The sequence below is a fragment of the Mirounga leonina genome, unplaced genomic scaffold (assembly GCF_011800145.1).
Source record: "Mirounga leonina isolate KUSES-001 unplaced genomic scaffold, KU_Mleo_1.0 Mir_154, whole genome shotgun sequence".
NCBI classification, from domain to species: Eukaryota; Metazoa; Chordata; class Mammalia; order Carnivora; family Phocidae; genus Mirounga; species Mirounga leonina.
Genome location: NW_023270389.1, coordinates 751278 through 769236, shown reverse-complemented (window position 1 = coordinate 769236; position 17959 = coordinate 751278). Strand labels below are relative to the sequence as shown.

The 17959-nt window shown below is 58.4% G+C and overlaps 1 protein-coding gene and 1 non-coding gene across 2 annotated transcripts; one reads left to right on the top strand and one right to left on the bottom strand.

Moving 5' to 3' along the window:
* Positions 1 to 300: 300 nt before the first annotated feature.
* On the bottom strand, positions 301 to 406 carry LOC118014651. Its single transcript, XR_004680342.1, has one exon. It is a non-coding gene; the product is annotated as a U6 spliceosomal RNA (small nuclear RNA).
* Positions 407 to 6467: 6061 nt separating this feature from the next.
* Positions 6468 to 14167, top strand: UBE2Q1 (ubiquitin conjugating enzyme E2 Q1). The gene is given in 14 exon segments (XM_035009689.1): positions 6468 to 6575; positions 6577 to 6810; positions 9026 to 9130; positions 9451 to 9555; positions 10114 to 10164; positions 11448 to 11588; positions 11788 to 11872; positions 12105 to 12165; positions 12274 to 12364; positions 12464 to 12522; positions 12609 to 12657; positions 12909 to 13004; positions 13221 to 13287; positions 13687 to 14167. Coding segments are annotated over 14 exon segments (1269 nt in total). The 5' UTR covers positions 6468 to 6482; the 3' UTR covers positions 13719 to 14167.
* Positions 14168 to 17959: the final 3792 nt, after the last annotated feature.

Below are 17959 nucleotides of genomic sequence, written 5' to 3'. Positions count from 1 at the left end.
CTGACGCTCCTTTCGGGCCAGTCCATGTAGCCTGCTCACCTTGGCCTCCGTCTTCTCAGATTCCCCAGCTTTTGCTTCAAGTTTATTATTTTTTATTTTTATTTTTAATTTTTTAAAATATCTTATTTATTTGAGAGAGAGAAGAGAGAACGAGCACGAGCAGAGGGGGAAGCAGACTCTCTGCTGAGCAGGGAGCCCGACGCGGGACTCTATCCCAGGACCCCTAGGGTCATGACCTGAGCCGAAGGCAGACGCTTAACCAACTGAGCTACCCAGTCACCCCTATTTTTTATTTTTAAATAAAATATGAAATGCTTCATGAATTTGCATGTCAGCCTTGCACAGGGGCCATGCTAATCTTCTGTGTATCATTCCAATTTCAGCCTATGTGCTGAGAAGTGAGCTCTACTTCAAGTTTAATTCCAGCTCGACAGAGTCCTCTGAGTACAACCACCCGGTGGCCAAGGAGAGCTGGACCTCCCTCCCACATGTCTCCCTCACACCCTCCTCCCACACCCACCAGAAGGCGGTCAGGGAGAGAGAATGTCTGTCCCAGCCAGAACCATGCAGAGTGATGGACACATCTAGAAGGGTCAGCCTTGGGGCAAAATGGTAACCAGGCAAAGTTCTGCGGGGACACTCCCATTGACTCTGATGGTAAGGAACATTTTCTCTTGTGAGGCACTGCAATTAATGCTATTTTCCTTTATTTTTTCAAGATTTTATTTATTTGACAGAGAGAGAGAGAGAGCACAAGCAGGGGGAGCAGGCAGAGGGAGAAGCAGGCTCCATGCTGAGCAGGGAGCCCGATGCGGGGCTCGATCCCAGGACCCTGAGATCATGACCTGAGCCGAAGGCAGACGTCTAACCGACTGAGCCACCCAGGCATCCCAAGTTATTTTATTTACTTATTTTTAAGATTTTATTTATTTGACAGAGAGACAGAGAGAAAGGGAACACAAGCAGGGGGAGTGGGAGAGGGAGAAGCAGGCTCCCCGTTGAGCAAGGAGCCTGATGTGGGTCTTGATCCCAGGACCCTGAGATCACGACCAGAGCCGAAGGCAGACGCTTAATGACTGAGCCACCCAAACGCCTCCCAAGTTATTTTAAATTTAAAACTACTTCACTGTTAAAAACTATTACCAGAGTAATACATATTCATGAAAACCAATTGGAAAACACAAATTAGCAAAACAAAGTAGAAAAGATTCATGATCCTACCTCCTAGAAAAAAAGACTGTTAACACTTTACATATAAATATCTAATATATTTATACATTAATAAAAATATTTTATTAAATAAAATAATTTTATTTCTTAAACAAAAAAATCTATATAATAGCTATCTATACAAATAGGTAGATATTACATATCTCCAAATTAATGTGTACTTAGATATGACACACATACAAAACATATATAAATTACAAGTGAACAGCTAAATTTTGACAACATGAACACATCCATATAGTCCCACCCCGATAAAAAAATAGAACATTACCACCACCCAGAAGCCCCCATTATGTTCCCTCCCAGTCATCATTCCCTCCTCTCCAAAAGGAACATCATGGAGGGCGGAGGGGGGGATGCTGCTTAAAGTTCAAGCGCTCGACAGAAGCCATGGATACACAACATTGAATGTACTGAATGCCACGGGGTCGGACACTTTAAAATGCTTACAATAGTAAATCCTACATTACATGTATTTTCCCACAACTTAAAAAAAATGACTGAAAAAAGTAACCACTATTCTGACTTCTAACAGCACACATTGACTTTGCTTGCTAAATTTATATAAAGAGAATCATAATCTTTGTGTGGTTTTTTAGACATTATGTTAGTGAGACTTGTGGGCACTGCTGAGCACACTCCCTGTTCGGACACGCCCTCGTTCATCCACGCCACCACTGTGGGATTTGTGGTGTTTCCTGTTTTGAATTATTAAAAATAATATACTGCCATGAACGTACTTGTTCATTTTTTTTAAAGATTTTATTTATTGGGGCGCCTGGGTGGCTCAGTTGTTAAGCGTCTGCCTTCGGCTCAGGTCATGATCCCGGGGTCCTGGGATCGAGCCCCACATCAGGCTCCCTGCTCTGCAGGAAGCCTGCTTCTCCCTCTCCGACTCCCCCTGCTTGTGTTCCCTCTCTCGCTGTGTCTCTCTCTGTCAAATAAATAAATAGATAAATAAATAATCTTAAAGATTTTATTTATTTGAGAGAGAGAATGAAAGAGAGCATGCGAGAGGGGAGGGGCAGAGGGAGAAGCAAACTCCCCACCGAGCAGGGAGCCCGATGCGGGACTTGATCCCGGGACTCCGGGATCATGACCCAAGCTGAAGGTAGTCGCTTAACCGAGTCACCCAGGCACCCCTCATGTTTTTAGTGTACAAAAATATGCATTTGTTGGGTTCATAACTAAATCACATACATTTTTACTTATTTTGTTTAAAGGAGCACCCTGGGGCGCCTGGGTGGCTCAGTCGGTTAAGCGTCTGCCTTGGGCTCAGGTCATGATCCCGGGGTCCTGGGATCGAGCCCCACGTCGGGCTCCCTGCTCAGCGGGGAGTCTGCTTCTCCCTCTCCCTCTGCAGCTCCCCCTGCTTGTGCTCTCTCACCTGCTCTAATTTTTAAAAAAATTTTTTTAAATTTTTAAAAATTAAAATTTAAAAAATTTTTAAAAAATTAAAAAATAAAGGAGCACTCTGTAAATCTAGACTTGTAACTTCCACTTACTGTTTCTCAAATACCTCTGTCAGTGAGTGTTCTTTGGTAACTATTTTTAATAGCTGCAGTGTATTCCACTGCAGGAAAATTTCTGCACATTTCTTTAATAATTTCCAAGTGACGTTGATGGATCAAAGATTTTTAAATTTTTAAATTACTGCTGTATTGGTAAATTGACCTCCTCTGGCTTGGTACTATCGGAGTTGCCCTGGGGCCTCAGGCTCAAGCTCCAAAGGCGAACACCTCTACCCCTCTTGCCTCTGCTGAGCCCTCTCCTTGTCCCCTCTTCTCCCTTACCTTTCTTCCCGATCTCCTTCTACTTTCAGGCCCAGTTCTTTCAGAATGTCCCATTTCCATCTAAGTAACTTCTTTACATTCCTTCTTGGGAGTTATTCCTGACTAATATCACCCTTCAAGGCCCTTATCGCTCTTGATCCCTCTGTTCATCACTCTGTATTACAGTTGATGACATCCGCCTCCAGTTTATCCACTACTGTGTGCTCAGGATCAAGTGAGTAGCAGCTGTCGTGGAAGGAGCCTCCTCTCTGTGCCAGGAGTTGCTGCCTCCCCAGTGCCCCTACGGTTCCCCACAAAGAGCCAGTGCCTGGCACATATGTGTTGAGTCTGTGACAGAATACTGTGCTTCTGGGAGCTTGTCAAAGGAGAAAGCCGCTCACTGTGTCCCAAACAGGTGCATCTGCTCACTCTGATAACACATGCCCTTTCGGAGAAAAAAAAAACAAACTCACTCTACAGTTCATTTTTAATAGAGCAGCCAGAATGACCTTTTAACATTTTAAATCAGATCATGCCATTCCTAGCTTAAAACCTGCCTTGGTGTCCCTCTGCACTCTGAATAAAACCCGCACAACCTACCGTGGTCTCCGCAACTCAACCCCCGCTTTCGCCACTGGCCTCATTTCCTACCCTCTCTCCTCTCCTGAGACTCAAGGTATGCTGATCCTCCACTTTCCAAAAACCTTGAAAGTTCTTTACCAGGTGCGCCACTCTAAGCACTTTCCTCATGTTATGTTGCCCAATCTCCCAACAACCGTATGAGGTAGGTGCGAGGACTATCTCCCTGTTACAGGAACAGAACCCAAAGCACAGAAAGGCTGAGTAACTTGCCTGGATAAGGTCCTCCTTGATCTTAAAGTCAAGCCCAAGTTCCTAAACATGGTTTTGAATATCTACCAAGACTTGACCTCTGCCTGCCTCATCTGTGTCCCTCTCCAGACACAGCCTTCCGGCCCTTCCTCCGGCTTGCTCTGGTCCTACCTCAGAACCTTCCCACACGCCATCCTTCCTGCCAGGGACAGCGCCCAGCCCTTTCCCCCTGAGGAATGCTACTTATCCTTCAGGATTTAGCGTGCCGCCTCTTGCGGGATGCCTTCACCGAGCTCCAGTCTTGTCCTCTGAGGCACGTCCCATAGCTGCAGTGAAGGGCCTGCGTATGTCTGACCTCCCACCGGGCTGAACGCAGGGAAGGGTGAGGACAGGGTCGGACGCACTCAGCGCTACCTCACGTGCGGCAGGTGGCATCCTGGGTCTCGTGAGTCAGCTGGCTTTGCCGTATCAGCTTCCCCCAATGGAACGCAGGCTGCACAAGAGCGGGGAGTTTTGTTTTACTCACTCCTGCTTCCCTAGCACCCGAGGATTCGTCAAGTGACTGTAACCATCACTTCCCTTCATGTCTAATGCCCCTGCCCTCCACATTTCAGCAGATAGGACTCCACGCTAGGCTTCTACCAGAGGGCTCTCCCAGCCCGAGAGCTGAGGCACCAAACAGATCAGCAGAGAGGAAGACACCCCTCTCCCCTCAGTGCCCACGACTTTTGACTTTCTGGAGTCCGTGAAACGCCGTGGGAGTGTCTCGTCAGTTTGTTTCCTTCTGTTAAAACCCTTTACAAAATATGGAATTCAGGGGCGCCTGGGTCCCCCAGTCGGTTAAGCATCTGACTCTTGGTTTTGGGTCGGGTCATGATCTCAGTCGTGCGATCGAGCCCCGCGTCCAGCTCTGCACCAGGCTGAGCACGGAGCTTGCTTATTCGGATTTTCTCTCCTCTCCCTCTGCCCCTCTCGCCTTGCTCACTCTAAAAAAAAAGTAAAATTTTTAAAAACCACAAATAAATAAGTTCATTAATTAATTAAAATGTGGAATTCAGGCTTTTCCAAATGGCCGCATCTGTGGGGGTTTTTTTGACTGGAGTCAAGCTATGTGAAACCCTCCTGAGAAAGCATCCGAGGGAGGCAGAGTGGGGCAGAGCGGCAGGGACTGGAGGGAAGCCCAGCACGCTGCTTGCCAGCTGGGTGTCCTCGCGTGGCCACCGCTTGCCCCCCACTCGTAAAACAGGGATAAGAAATGCCTACCTTGCGCCGTTGCTGGGGACTAGACATAATTGCAAGACACCCTGACTCAGGAAGTGGGCACGGCTGCCACAGCCTCTTCTATGCTACCGTCTTGCACCCACGGACACGAAGGGGACCTGGAGCCAACCGTTCGGGCTCCCCCAAGGAGACAAGGGCCCCAGCGAGCAGAGCACGCCTCAGCCGCCTCTAAGTGCCCAGAGCCCAAGTCGGCCGAAGGAGGCCTTGCTCAGCCGCCCTGACCAGATACACGAGTGGCCCAGCCCCGCGCACCAGGGTCTGCAGCCCGCTCCCCGCAAAGCCCAGGCGTTTTAGCCCGGGCAACCTGGCCAGCAGAATTCCCCGGGCCCCACCGCACGCTGCGCCGGGGCCCGGGGCAGGAGGAGGCCGGCCGCGGGCCTCCAAGCCTCCGGACGGTCCGCCGCTCGGTCCCCGGCGGCAGTGCCACCTAGCGAGGGCCAGCGGCACCGCCACAGGCAGCAGCCGCCGCCCAGGTCGGGCCGTGGCCGCTCAGGCCGGCGGGTCGCGCCGGGACGAGAGAGGCCCACGCAGCCCGCAGCCTCGTCCCGCCCGCGGGGGCTGACGAGGCGGGGGTCAGCGGCCGGCCACGCCCCGGACGGCCGGGACCGGACCCTGCACGGCTGTCTCCCTGCGCGCCCGCCAGCCGTTTGGCGCAGGCACTGTGCGCGCTGCCCGGCCCAGAGCCACCGCACAGACGGAGACACCGAGGCTCGGGGGGGCGGGGATTCCCCAAGGTCACACGCCCGGCTGGCGGCGGGGCGGGGACTAGCCTGCGAGCCCCAGTCGCCGCTCGCGCGCTCTCGCCCAGCCGGTCGCCGTGAAGGCCCCGCGGCGCGGAGGCCCGGGGCCCCCTCTCCGCACGCCGCAGGCCCGCCGCGGCTCGGGCCGGGGCGGACACGCCGCGCGGAGGAAGCGGGTCCCGCGCGGGGGCCCCTGGGAGCACGCGGCGCCCGGACACGTGACCGGGAGCGCCGGCGGGGCTGACGCGCGCGCGCACAACGTGCGTAAGCACGCGCGGAGGCGCCGACAGCGCCGGGCCCAAAGCCCCTGGGTCACGTGTGGAGGGCGGCAGGCGCGCACCAGGGGGCGGGCGAGAGGGAGAGGTCACGTGAGGAGGGCCGGCGCCGCGCGGTCACGTGAGGGGCGGGGCGGGCCGCCGAAGCGGAGGGGGAGGGGCGCGCGGCTTCCGGCGGCTGGGGGCCGGCGAGCGGGGGGGCCCCGTCCCGGAGGCGGCGGCGGCGCCATCTTGGCGAAGGGGGGATCAGGAAGTGCGGACCGCGGCGGCGGCGGCGGCGGCGGCGGCGGCGGAGCCCGAGCGGAGGCCGGAGGCTCCCGGCCCGCCGGCCCCGGAGCGGAGCGGAGCGGAGGATGCAGCAGCCGCAGCCGCAGGGGCAGCAGCAGCCGGGGCCGGGGCAGCAGCTGGGGGGCCAGGGGGCGGCGCCGGGGGCCGGGGGCGGCCCGGGGGGGGGGCCCGGGGCCGGGGCCCTGCCTGAGGCGGGAGCTGAAGCTGCTCGAGTCCATCTTCCACCGCGGCCACGAGCGCTTCCGCATTGCCAGCGCCTGTCTGGACGAGCTGAGCTGCGAGTTCCTGCTGGCCGGGGCTGGAGGGGCCGGGGCGGGGGCCGCGCCCGGACCGCATCTGCCCCCGCGGGGGCCGCTGCCCGGGGACCCCGTCCGCATCCACTGCAACATCACGGTGAGGACCCCTCGGCGCGCCCCTCCGGGGCCCCTTGTCAGGCACTCGGGGCCGCCCCGCACGGCCGCTTGCTCTCCGAGGACCTGGGAGGCCCAGTCCCCCCGGCTCGGGCTCGGCTCCTTCCCGGCGGGCTCCCCTTGCTTCTGCCGCTGGAGCTTGTGCCGTGCGCCCGGAGCGTGCCACGGACCCTTGGTGGCAAGGGGCGCCCCGACATATGGCGCCTCGACCGGCCCCTGCCGCTAACCCGCATCCCGAGGGTCGTGATCTGGCCCCCCGCGACTTTGCCTTCCCGCCTGCGAAGGCCCCTTTCTTCCCCTGCTGTCATCGCAGGGCTCCGGGCCTCTGCCCTGAGCACAGTAGCAAGGACCTCCCTGGCCTGGAGCCCTGCACCATTCAGTGATGCCCCCTGGTCGCTCCTACCTTCGACTTAGGACGGTGCCACCTGTGGGATCTCTGCGCCGGCACCTCTCCCGAAGCCCCCCTTTGCTCCCTGAATATTACCAAGTGGGGGTTCGCAGGTGGTGGACTCTTCTTTTTGTTCTCCTCCTTTGGTTCCCCTTGCATTCCGGTGTAACCTCTAATTCCCCTCCTTTTGCCCCAGCTGGTAGCAGATCTGCCACTCCCCTCCTGTGCCCTGGGGTATCTCCAGTTGCCCTGGGTGGTTGCCTTTCCTGGTGATGTGGGAGGGCCATCCCCTTGGTTCTGAGGAGTAACGGCCCCTTTCTCCCCAGCGAACATCATCCCGTGCTAGGCATGCTGAACTAGGAGACACCCTACGTGTCCCCTGTCTGTGCATCTTCAGACACCTCCGCAAGAGGGTCAGCGCCGTATAACCTGAGGAGGCTTAATACTGCACGGCAGAGCACTGATTCTGGCTGATCCTACCTGCTGTGATAGCGTTCTCCCTGCCAGGGGCGTTAGGGAGCCAGGGGACAGGCAGGCTGACTGCAAATGCCAGTAGTCTGGGGAGAGACGGACTTGCCAGGTGTGGGGTACTTGGGGGCCTGATTGCAGTTTACGTGGTCCTTGTTTTCTATCCCTTTTCCTCCATCAAACCAGGTCAAGGCGTATGGCAAGCCTCAGCCTGGGTTGGATGGTGCCCCACCAAAACGCATGTCCCATTTCCTCCTTCCTCCACTTTTTTTGCACTAAAAAGTTGAGATTGAAGGACTGGGTGTGGTTTAGTGAGGTGAAGACTTGAGCATCTTTTTTGCGATCGTTTTTTCCAGCACTGAGGGGCTAGCACTGTGACAGAGCTAAGACCCCCAGTAGAAGTGGGTAGGTTTCCCTGATGTGGGTGGAAACCCCGGGAGCTGATTCTGTTCCTGTATTGAACTTCCAGCTCCTGGAGGGTAGGTTTGCCCCCTTCTAGCTGCCCTTCTAGCAGCCAGAGTCCATCCACTGTCTTTGTGCCCAGAAGGAAATTAGTTTAGGAGGTTCTCAGTCACACTCCCTGTGGCCCCTGCAAAGGAGACTTGGCCTGAACTGGGCCCCTAGGTTTGGGCAGAGGGGGAGTCTGGTCAGGCTGCATTTGGCACCGTGGCTCAGGAATGCTGGGAATGCTAGCAGCGTAGGCTTCTTCCTCCCAGCCTGCCATGTGGAGCCCTGCAGCCTACGCTGGGCAGAGAGGGTGGCAGGCTCCCAAGGGAGCGATGGGGAGAACTGGCCTTCCAGGGCGTCTGCTGGGAGTGACCTGGTGGGGAGAGTCTTCCTGCTTCCTTCTTTTAGGTTCTGGAGACAGAATATAGTTTTTGCCTCTCCTTCCTCAGCTAAAGTGAAAGTGATCTGCAACCTTTGCTTTTTTTCACATCAGTGTGATTGTGATGAGGGGACCCCTTCCTGAACGGACCGTGGGATTGGAAGAGCAGCAGGGCTGGCGGGCTCTGTGCTGGGAGTGGGAGAACCAGTACCAGCAGCGTGGTGGAGAGGAGACCCCACCCCCTACCCCCGTGCACAGTGTGGCTGCACTTTGATGCTTGCTCTTGAGAAGAGAAAGAAGCCTTCAGGCTTTTTAGAAAGGGCCCTCTCGGGGACTTCTTCTCCTGGCCTGGGGTTCGGTGGGAGGCTGTTCGGTTAGATAACCTGCCGAGCTGGGCTTTTGTTGGGGGCAGAGGGGGCAAAGGGACTAGAAGTGTTGGGGGGAGAGGAGGTAGGCAAAATGTAGCCCTTCCCAGGGTCTCCCGTCTTGACCACTGTTCCTGCTCTTTCCCCTCAGGAGTCCTACCCTGCTGTGCCCCCCATCTGGTCAGTGGAGTCCGATGACCCGAACTTGGCTGCTGTCTTGGAGAGGCTGGTGGACATAAAGAAAGGGAATACTCTGGTGAGGGGCCAGGGTGCTGGGGTGGGGGGCACCCTTTCTTGCTGTGAGGCCCATGTCACGGAGACACCCTGTGAAAGGGAGACATACTTGGAAAGGGCACATCTTGGGGCAGACTCCTCAGAAGAGGTGTTTTCTGAAGCCGGAGGGAGAGCTTTGAGCCAAACCCAGCGTTGGTCCAGTAAACTCCCCCCATAGCCACACGGTCCCCAAGATTTAGAGAACTAGGTACCACGTGGGGTTTTAGGAGCTCATCCACACACGCCTGTCCGGAGTGAATGGGGCCGGAGCATTTGACTCCAGCACTGTGTCCCCTACCCCAGCTGTTGCAGCATCTGAAGAGGATCATCTCCGACCTGTGTAAACTCTACAACCTCCCTCAGCACCCAGACGTGGAGATGCTGGACCAGCCCCTGCCCGCAGAGCAGGTGAGCGGCGGGGGGGCTCCGGGGGCCCTGTGGCACTCAGTGACCCCTGTCCATTGAGACACACCCGCAGGAGTGTCTCTCCCCTTCCGGCCACTGCAGACACGTATGCGTGCGTGGCTCTCGGCTTTCCGTCTCCAGACGGGGCGCTACTGGTCTCACCTATCACATTCACCCATGGGCGTGTCTCCCGGGGTGAGGGGTAGGGACCTTTTTACTATCAGCGGTAGCAGTGGGCGGCCATCGGGGGCCCGGGCTCCTCGCTGAGACCCGCCAGCATGGCGTCAGTCTAGAGGCGATAGGGAGGGGTTCTTGGGAGAATTGCACCGGGCCGTGTACGTGGGTGACACACACAGCCACTGGGCGTCTCCTGATCTTTAGCTCGTGGCGGGAGGAGGACAGGCTGCCAGTGAAGTCGCTCCCTGGGCTGTGGCTTCCATTCGGACCTGGCTGGTGGAGAGGCTGGGGCGTGAGGGCAGGCGCCCCGTCCCCAGACCCGGGGCTCGGGCAGAGGTTGGAGGCCACTGGGGCTCTGATCTCTGCCTTCCCCTCCCGCCGCAGTGCACGCAGGAGGACGTGTCTTCCGAAGACGAAGACGAGGAGATGCCTGAGGTAGGGCTGCCCCCGGGGCGGCACTGCGGGCAGGTCTTGCAGTCAGCAGCATTGAGCACCCGCTGCTTACGGCGCTGCGGCCGAGACTGGGGAGCAGCCAGAGTCGTAGGAGACGGGGCGCCCCCCCCCCACGGGTGTCTTTAGGCCACACGGTCACGGGTAGCGTCAGGGGCCTTGCAGTCGGACCCACATGCGCATCCGGTGTCTGACTGGGGAACTTGAGCTGATCTCCCGAAGCTGCAGTTTTCGCACTCGTAAGATGGATCATAACGACTACGTGGGGTTGCTGTGAACGGGCAGCCAGGTGCCGTGCGTGGACTGCGCCCCGTGGCGGGTGATAAGCGCGAAATCCTCTAGATCTGGTCTCTGAAAACGGAGACGCGCTCGCGGAATGTCACGCAGCGGTCAAGAACTTGAGCTTCAGGGCCACTGGAACAGGAGTGAGGTCGTGCTGCGCCGAGGGTGGTGGGCGTGATGGTAAACCTGGCCGACCTCTGCCTCCCCGTCTGGGGAGCGGGGCTGACGACAGAAGGGCAGCGTGCAGGGCCTGGTACAGCACCTAGCACGTGACGGGCATTCTGGGGGTGTCGGCAGCCAGGGTGACCGCGGGGCTGGTAGCCACCACGTTCTGCCGGAGTGAGCAGCCCGCTCCATGGCCTTGGGGTCGCTGCTTCTGTGGGAGGTGGGCAGCCGGCGCACCGCCCCACGCACAGTGAGCTAACTGCCCACCTGGAGCAGGGGGAGCGAGGGGCTCGTTCTGTTCTTGCCCTCTCCCACCTCCCTCGTTCCCATGTCGGGAGCAGGTGCCTCCGCGTGCCTGATCCAGGCCCTGCACCGACGGGGCGGGCGGGAGACTTCTTCTGACCCGGGTACCCGCTAGACCTGGAGTCCTCAGAACTCCCGGGAACCCTAGTGACCCGGGGAGACGTGAGTTTTGAGTCACAGCGTCAGGCCAGAGTCCTTCCAGGAATTACTGAAAAACTCTCGCTGCCCAGGGAGAGTTTTAGGGATGGCTGGAGCAGGGTCATTCTAAGGGAACAAGACGGCTGAGTCCCTGCTTGCCTTCCCCGGGTCCTTGTGTGGTTCTGCCGCCTGAGACCTTCAGATCGTGGAGAGGGTGGGGCTGGGACTTGCTCCAGAAACGGAGGGGCACTGTGTTCACCAGCCTGCCGGACACACGGCGGTTCCCTCGCCTGCGGCTCGGGATGGGGAGAGCGGCGGGCCGTCTGCACAACCCGTGCTGGTTCTTTCCTCTCTCCCACCCTGCCCCGCGCCTTACCTAGGACACGGAAGACCTAGATCACTATGAAATGAAAGAGGAGGAGCCAGCTGAGGGCAAGAAATCTGAAGATGACGGCATCGGAAAGGAAAACTTGGCCATACTAGAGAAGATTAAGAAGAACCAGAGGCAAGATTACTTAAATGTACGTGTCTTCTCCGGGAGAAGTGGGCGGGGGCTGGTGGGTGCTGCCTGGGAGGTGGGGGTGGGCCCTGGCACGTCCGTCTGGGGGGCAGACGCTGCCTTCGGGTGGGCTGTGGTGTGTCTGAGCCCGGCCTGGTCCAGTGCACCTGCCCGCTGCCCGGGCGTGTGTCTCCAGAGCGCGTGTGTCCTCTTCCGGGCAGGGCGCAGTGTCTGGCTCGGTGCAGGCCACTGACCGGCTGATGAAGGAGCTCAGGGATATATACCGGTCACAGAGTTTCAAAGGCGGTGAGTGTGTGTCACGGAGGGCCCTCGAGAAGTTCTGGGGTATGTGAGAGTTCGTGAACCTTTCAGGCCACGAACCCGGCGCCTCGAGCCAGTGGCTTAGACTGGGTGCGTGTCCGTGTGGGGTGGGCCTGGAGCCTTTGATCTCTGTTCTGTCAGCCTGGGAGAGGGGGTGCATCGGGCTCCTCGCCCCTCCGACTTTCCTGACGACACGTGTCATCTTCCCTCTTCGCAGGAAACTATGCAGTCGAACTCGTGAATGACAGTCTGTATGATTGGAACGTCAAACTCCTCAAGTGAGTGCGGACGGGGCAGCGGGTGGGGAGCGGCCCCGGGGAGCTGGCGCAGTCTCGGGGCCCCTGGGCTGGGACCAGGGGTCTGAGCCCACACTTCTTATTTCAAAGAGTCGACCAGGACAGCGCTTTGCACAACGATCTCCAGATCCTCAAAGAGAAAGAAGGAGCTGACTTCATCCTACTTAACTTTTCCTTCAAAGTAAGACTTCCCTCTGCAGCCAGGCGCCTTCCTTGCCTTGTGGAGGGCAGTCCTGGGGGGCGCGGGCCCCCTCTGATGTCATCTCTGTCTCCCTCGCAGGATAACTTCCCCTTTGACCCGCCGTTTGTCAGGGTTGTGTCTCCAGTCCTCTCCGGAGGGTGAGTGGCTGAGCGAGGGCGGAGGGTGGGGAAGGGGCGTGCGGCTTTTGTCCGGCACAGCCGCCTCCCTGACCTTCCTTCTGCAGGTACGTTCTGGGTGGAGGCGCCATCTGCATGGAACTTCTCACCAAGCAGGTGAGCCTGCTGCTCGCTCCGGGCCCGGCCTGGGCAGGGGGGGCTGACGTCAGCGTTGATGCGGGGGGCAGGGCGTCACGTGGCCCTCGTTCTGTGGGGCAGGGCCTGCACCCACTGCCCCCTGCCGACAGCTGCTGGCTCCTCCAGGAGCACAGGGCAAGGCCCCCTCCCCACGCAGCTGCCCTGGGGCCAGGCGCAAGGTGCCTCTGGGAAGTCTCCTGACCTGTGTGCTCCGTCGCTCCCGTTCCCAGGGCTGGAGCAGCGCCTACTCCATAGAGTCTGTGATCATGCAGATCAGCGCCACGCTGGTGAAGGGAAAAGCACGAGTGCAGTTTGGAGCCAACAAAGTGAGGAGCCAGGTCCCGGGGCTGCTTGCGCTCAGGACCGCCGGGATGAGGCCTCTGGCTGGTGCCTGGCCGAGCAGGCCTGAGAGCGGGGGATTGTGGGCACAGGGTCCCGCGGGTCAGCAGAGCACTGCGCCGGGGCGCCGGGGTCTCTAGCCAGCAGCGGTGGGGGAGTGGGGGGGCACGGCCAGCCGTGTTGATGGTGGTCTCCTGTCCCAGTCCCAGTACAGCCTGACGAGAGCACAGCAGTCCTACAAGTCCCTGGTGCAGATCCACGAGAAGAACGGTGAGCCACGGCCAGGGCCCAAGAACATCACTTCCTGCCAGAGAGCAAGAGCCGCTCTTTCGGTTCCTGAGCCTTTACTACCCGTTAACCACCATGCCTGCCCCTGTTCTCCAGAGGAGGGCTGGAGGTGGTGACGTCCACTCCCTCCCTCCCCAGAAAAGCACTGCCAGCCCGTAATACTTGGGGGGTGGGGGGGCTCGGTGGCTGCCCTCTGCCCGAACGCCCTTCCAGAAAGCTCATGTCACCGTGTCCTGTCACGGCAGACAGTTCCCCAGTCCCCGCACTGGGAAGGCCTTGCTAGGATCTTCCCACCCATGACCCTGGAGGTGCCCTTGGGGACCGGGCTGGGAGGGTGGGCTCGGGCCTGCGCCCCGCGACTGTCTCCTGGCTTCTCTGCAGGCTGGTACACACCCCCCAAGGAAGATGGCTAACCCTGGAGAGCCGTGCCTCCACCCCCCCTCCCCCGGCGCCACTGGACCAATTACCTTTGAATGCTGTATTCGGATTTCACGCTGCCTCTGTGGTTCCCTCCCTCGTTTTTCCTGGACGTGATAGCTCTGCCTATTGCAGGACAATGATGGCTATTCTAAACGCTAAGGAAAAAACACAGTTCCAAGTACTCAAGACTGACTCACAGACCAACCAACCACCTGGCTGGAACCCCTGCTAGCAGGCATTCTTACAAAAGGAACTTTCGAGCCTCCTTATATTGCTGGAAACTCAGCTGTGCTCCAGACTAGAACCTCCTTACCTATGCTATGGATTTTTAATTTATTTTCTCTTATTTCATGTACACTGCTTTTTTTGGTTACAGTGTATGATGGATGTGTATGAAAAAAAATGTATCTTTGGGAAAACAATTACAGTTTGTTAATTTGAAGATGCTGGTCTTGACTCATCTTTCTTTTTCTTCCCACCTCCCGCCCCACCCTCGTCCCCCCCTCGCTGCCTGGGCGGTGGGGGAGGGGCAGGGCCCGGCAGCTCAGAGGAGGGGCTGCACTTTGCTGCTGAAGCTCGCCTGGCTCGCCCCCCAGGTTTCTCCCGGAGGCCCCCCGGAGCGACCGGCACTTGTCCCCTCGGAATGCAGAGCCTGGCCCACTAAACCACAGCGGAGCAGGCTGGAATGATGCCCTTGATGCTTAGGACGACTTTTCTTACCTAGTCACAGATGTTTCCAAATTTCTGAGAAAAAGAAAGTGAGGACGGAGACTGGAGAGGCCACTTCAGAGAATTGCTTCCAAATGAATGGAGGGGTGGGGGATGTGGTGCTCCCTGGCTCCCCTCGCTCAGAAAGGCCTCTGCTGGCCCCGAGTGACCTCTTGGACCTCTCGCTTCGTCAGGCTTGTGCAGGAAGATGGGCAGAGCCCTGAAGCACGTTGTCTGGCTTGGAGAATCATGGGTTCTTTGAAGCTGCTCGCCTGAGGCGGGTCCTGCCGGAAAGGTTAGCTTCCAGGGGCTTGTTCGGGGCACCAGGGCCTCACCCCGGCTCTGGGAGCTGCTGGTCAGGGGAGAGTGGGGTGGGAAGGCCGTGCGGTGCTGTGCGGACCCGCAGGGTCCAGGTGCTGCCCGCCTCCTGGCCAGTGAGCCTGCTCCGGGGCCCCAGCTGCCTGCAGCCTGGGTGGTGGGCCCGGCGAGGCTGGCCAAGGCTGGTGTGGGGGCGGCCAGACTCGGACCCTGGGCTGCGCACCTGCAGCACACCAGCCCTCTGTCACGCCGTGTCGGAGACCCTGGCCGTTCACACTACCCCCCCTCCCCTGGGGGATCCTAAGTCGCTTCGGCACGGGAGAGGTAGCCGGCTCGGACTCTGCGCACAAACCCTGATAACGGGTACTGGTACGCACGGAGGCTGAGATAAAAGAGGGGCCCCGGGGGGGCACGCCACAGAGCTGGAATCTGGGTCTCGAGGCCTCTGTGGCTTTCTTCTGAACTTACCACCAGCCCTGGCTGGAATGTAGATTGTGTTTTTAGTAATGTGTACTGTGAGCTGTCCTCTGTATAATGTATTTTGTAATGTATTTTTCTCATCTACCAAAGGATGAAACAAATAAAATTATTTAAATAGTTTGGCTCTAATAAAATTAATTTTTTTTTAAGATTTATATTTAGCTAATCTCCACACCCAACGTGGGGCTCAAACTCACGACCCCGAGATCCAGAGTCACACCCTCTATTGACGGAGTCAGCCGGGTGCCCCCCCAATACAACTAAAGGAACGGTGGGGTCTGTGTCCACCGGCACGAAGAGAGGCGCAGCTCCTGGGAGTTGGGAGCACCGAGTGGAAGAGAACCCTCCACCTTTTCCATCCAACTCAACACTCCCCCTAATGACCTTCATGAAGGGTTGTAAAGGACGTTACAAAGCACAACAAAAGATTCAAGGCCCTAACATCCTGAATCGATGCTCTTCTCTCCACTAGGAAGACAAGGAGAGACGAAAAGCTCCTCAGGTCGCTTCCCTACACCTCGACGTGGGGCTTGCGGGGGGCAGCAGCTTCTAACCCCACTGCAGCTGGTCTGACGAGGCAGGGCTGGGGAGGGGGGCTACAGAGAAGGATGGACACCCCACCTCCTGAAACATGCCATTATTTATTCACCAAGGTGATGCCTCTTTTAAGTGCTCCCTGATTCTTCTCTGGAAGGCCAGGAAAACCAAGCGTGGGCCCCTCCGTTCTCCGGCATCTCTTAGGGCAACTTCTGTCATACTCTGGGGGTACACAGAAGAGACGCAGGGAGGACCCACTGGTGGCCTCCGGCTTTGACCTCGTGGAAGCTTCCTGGGTGTGGTACAGGCAGAGTTGGGGAGCCCGTGACACGTGGAGACCTCTCTTCTGAGAGGTGAGCTGGGGGCAAGGCCAAATGAGGGTCAAAGCAATCGTGGGCACCGGTGGCCTCTTCACCCCCAAGGCCTCAAGAGTGCACTGTGCTTGAGGACAAGGGGGACAGAACGGGACAGAGAAGGGGCATGCTGACAGTCGCCGCGTTACTTAAACTCGTCAAACATCAGGATGTGTGACTGGAAGAGCGAGAATTAGTCTCAGTGGGAAGGAGGCCCCCCCCCATAACCTCAGCTTGTTTCTTCAGCAGAATGCCAGGTCAAGGTGCAGCATCCGGGCCCAGGCGGCCTGCCCGGGAGCCCCCAGGGCGGGAGGGAGGGAGGACAGTTAGATACAGGGCAGTTGCCTCCAAGGTCTAAGCACCAGTGATTTTCCCTTTGAGGATGCGATGGATAACCCAGTATGAACTCCAAGTGTCTGCACAGCACAGCACAACAAGGAAAGCTGGGTGGCCCGCGGTCAGGCCGAGGAGGAGAGGGGGGCAGCGGTGGGCGGACAAGTTTCTACCGGTCGGGGCGGGCTCCCCGGGCAGGCTGACCCCAGATGGAAGTGCTGTGGACGTGGGAGGGCAGAGGAAGAGCAGATCAGAGGAGGCCTCACTCCTGTGGCTCAAGTTATGGCAGGGATCTGGGACTGCACATTGTCCAGTGGGAAATTCCGGGCACACGGAACTGCTCATTCGACTCTGCAGTGAGCACATTAGCTGGAGGGCTGGCGGCTGAAAATCAGAGGACTTTGCCCGCTGAGCAAGCCGTTCCTCCATTCTGGGAGGGGGGCCGGCGCCCTTCTCCGAGGCCTTCCCTCACTTGGGCCCCGCCGTCTGGTCCCCAACCCTGGGGCCACCTGAATGCATGAAACTGGCCACACGGAGTCGGACCTCAGGTCCGTCCCCAGCTGTGCCATTTTGTTTTTATGAAATGGGAGGAAGTTCCTGTCACCTTTCTGAGCCTTGTTGTCCCCCTCCATAAAGGGGGAAAATGTCAGCCCACCTGATCTCTCAGGGCCACCTCAATGTCCACACAAGCGCTGAGCAACCCCCGACCTGGGGTGGGCACTCTGGCCCTTCTGCCTGTCTGAGAGCTGCTGTTCGGGGCACGGGGCTCCTCTATGCTCACCACCACCCCCAACACCCGCCTGGAGCTCCAGGGCCCTGGCCGGGAGCTGGTCACTCCCCATGCTGGGCAGCAGAGACCCTCTGCATGCAGTGACCCAAGATGACCTCTGGGGGTGCCCCTGCCCGCGGGTCCCATGCCCCTAGCCTCTGCACTTGGGTGACAGAGCATTTTCTCACCCACTCACATCTCACCCAACCCCAACCTTGGCCTCTCCCTCCCAACGATGTGAAAACGGGCCCGACAGGTGTCCAGATCTAAAAAACAGCCCCTCAGAAGGCCCCGCGTCCAGTGCTAACCCCCACCGGGGGTTTTCAAATCCTAGTTTTCTTCTATCATGGAACTCTTTCCCGGGGAAATCCAGCAAAACTCAATGTGCAGAACACAGATGAAAGCTGAGCAGCTCTGGCGGAAGCGGGACATGTCTGCCCTCCCCTCGGTGCCACAGGACTCAGCCTTCGGGCAGCACCGGGGGCCCCTCTCGGGCATGAAACCAACGCGCAAGAGGCAGCTCCAAGCACTGGGCAAGGAAGAGACACCGAGAGGTGCCCCGAGGCCTCTGCTGCCCTCAGCGTCCCCTCCGCCGCCCCCCCGCTGCCCCTCAGCGTCCCCTCCGCCGTCCCCCCGCTGCCCCTCAGCGTCCCTCCTCCGTACCCCCGCTGCCCTCTTCTGTCCCCTCCGCCGTCCCCCCGCTGCCCTCAGTGTCCCCTCCGCCGTCCCCCCGCTG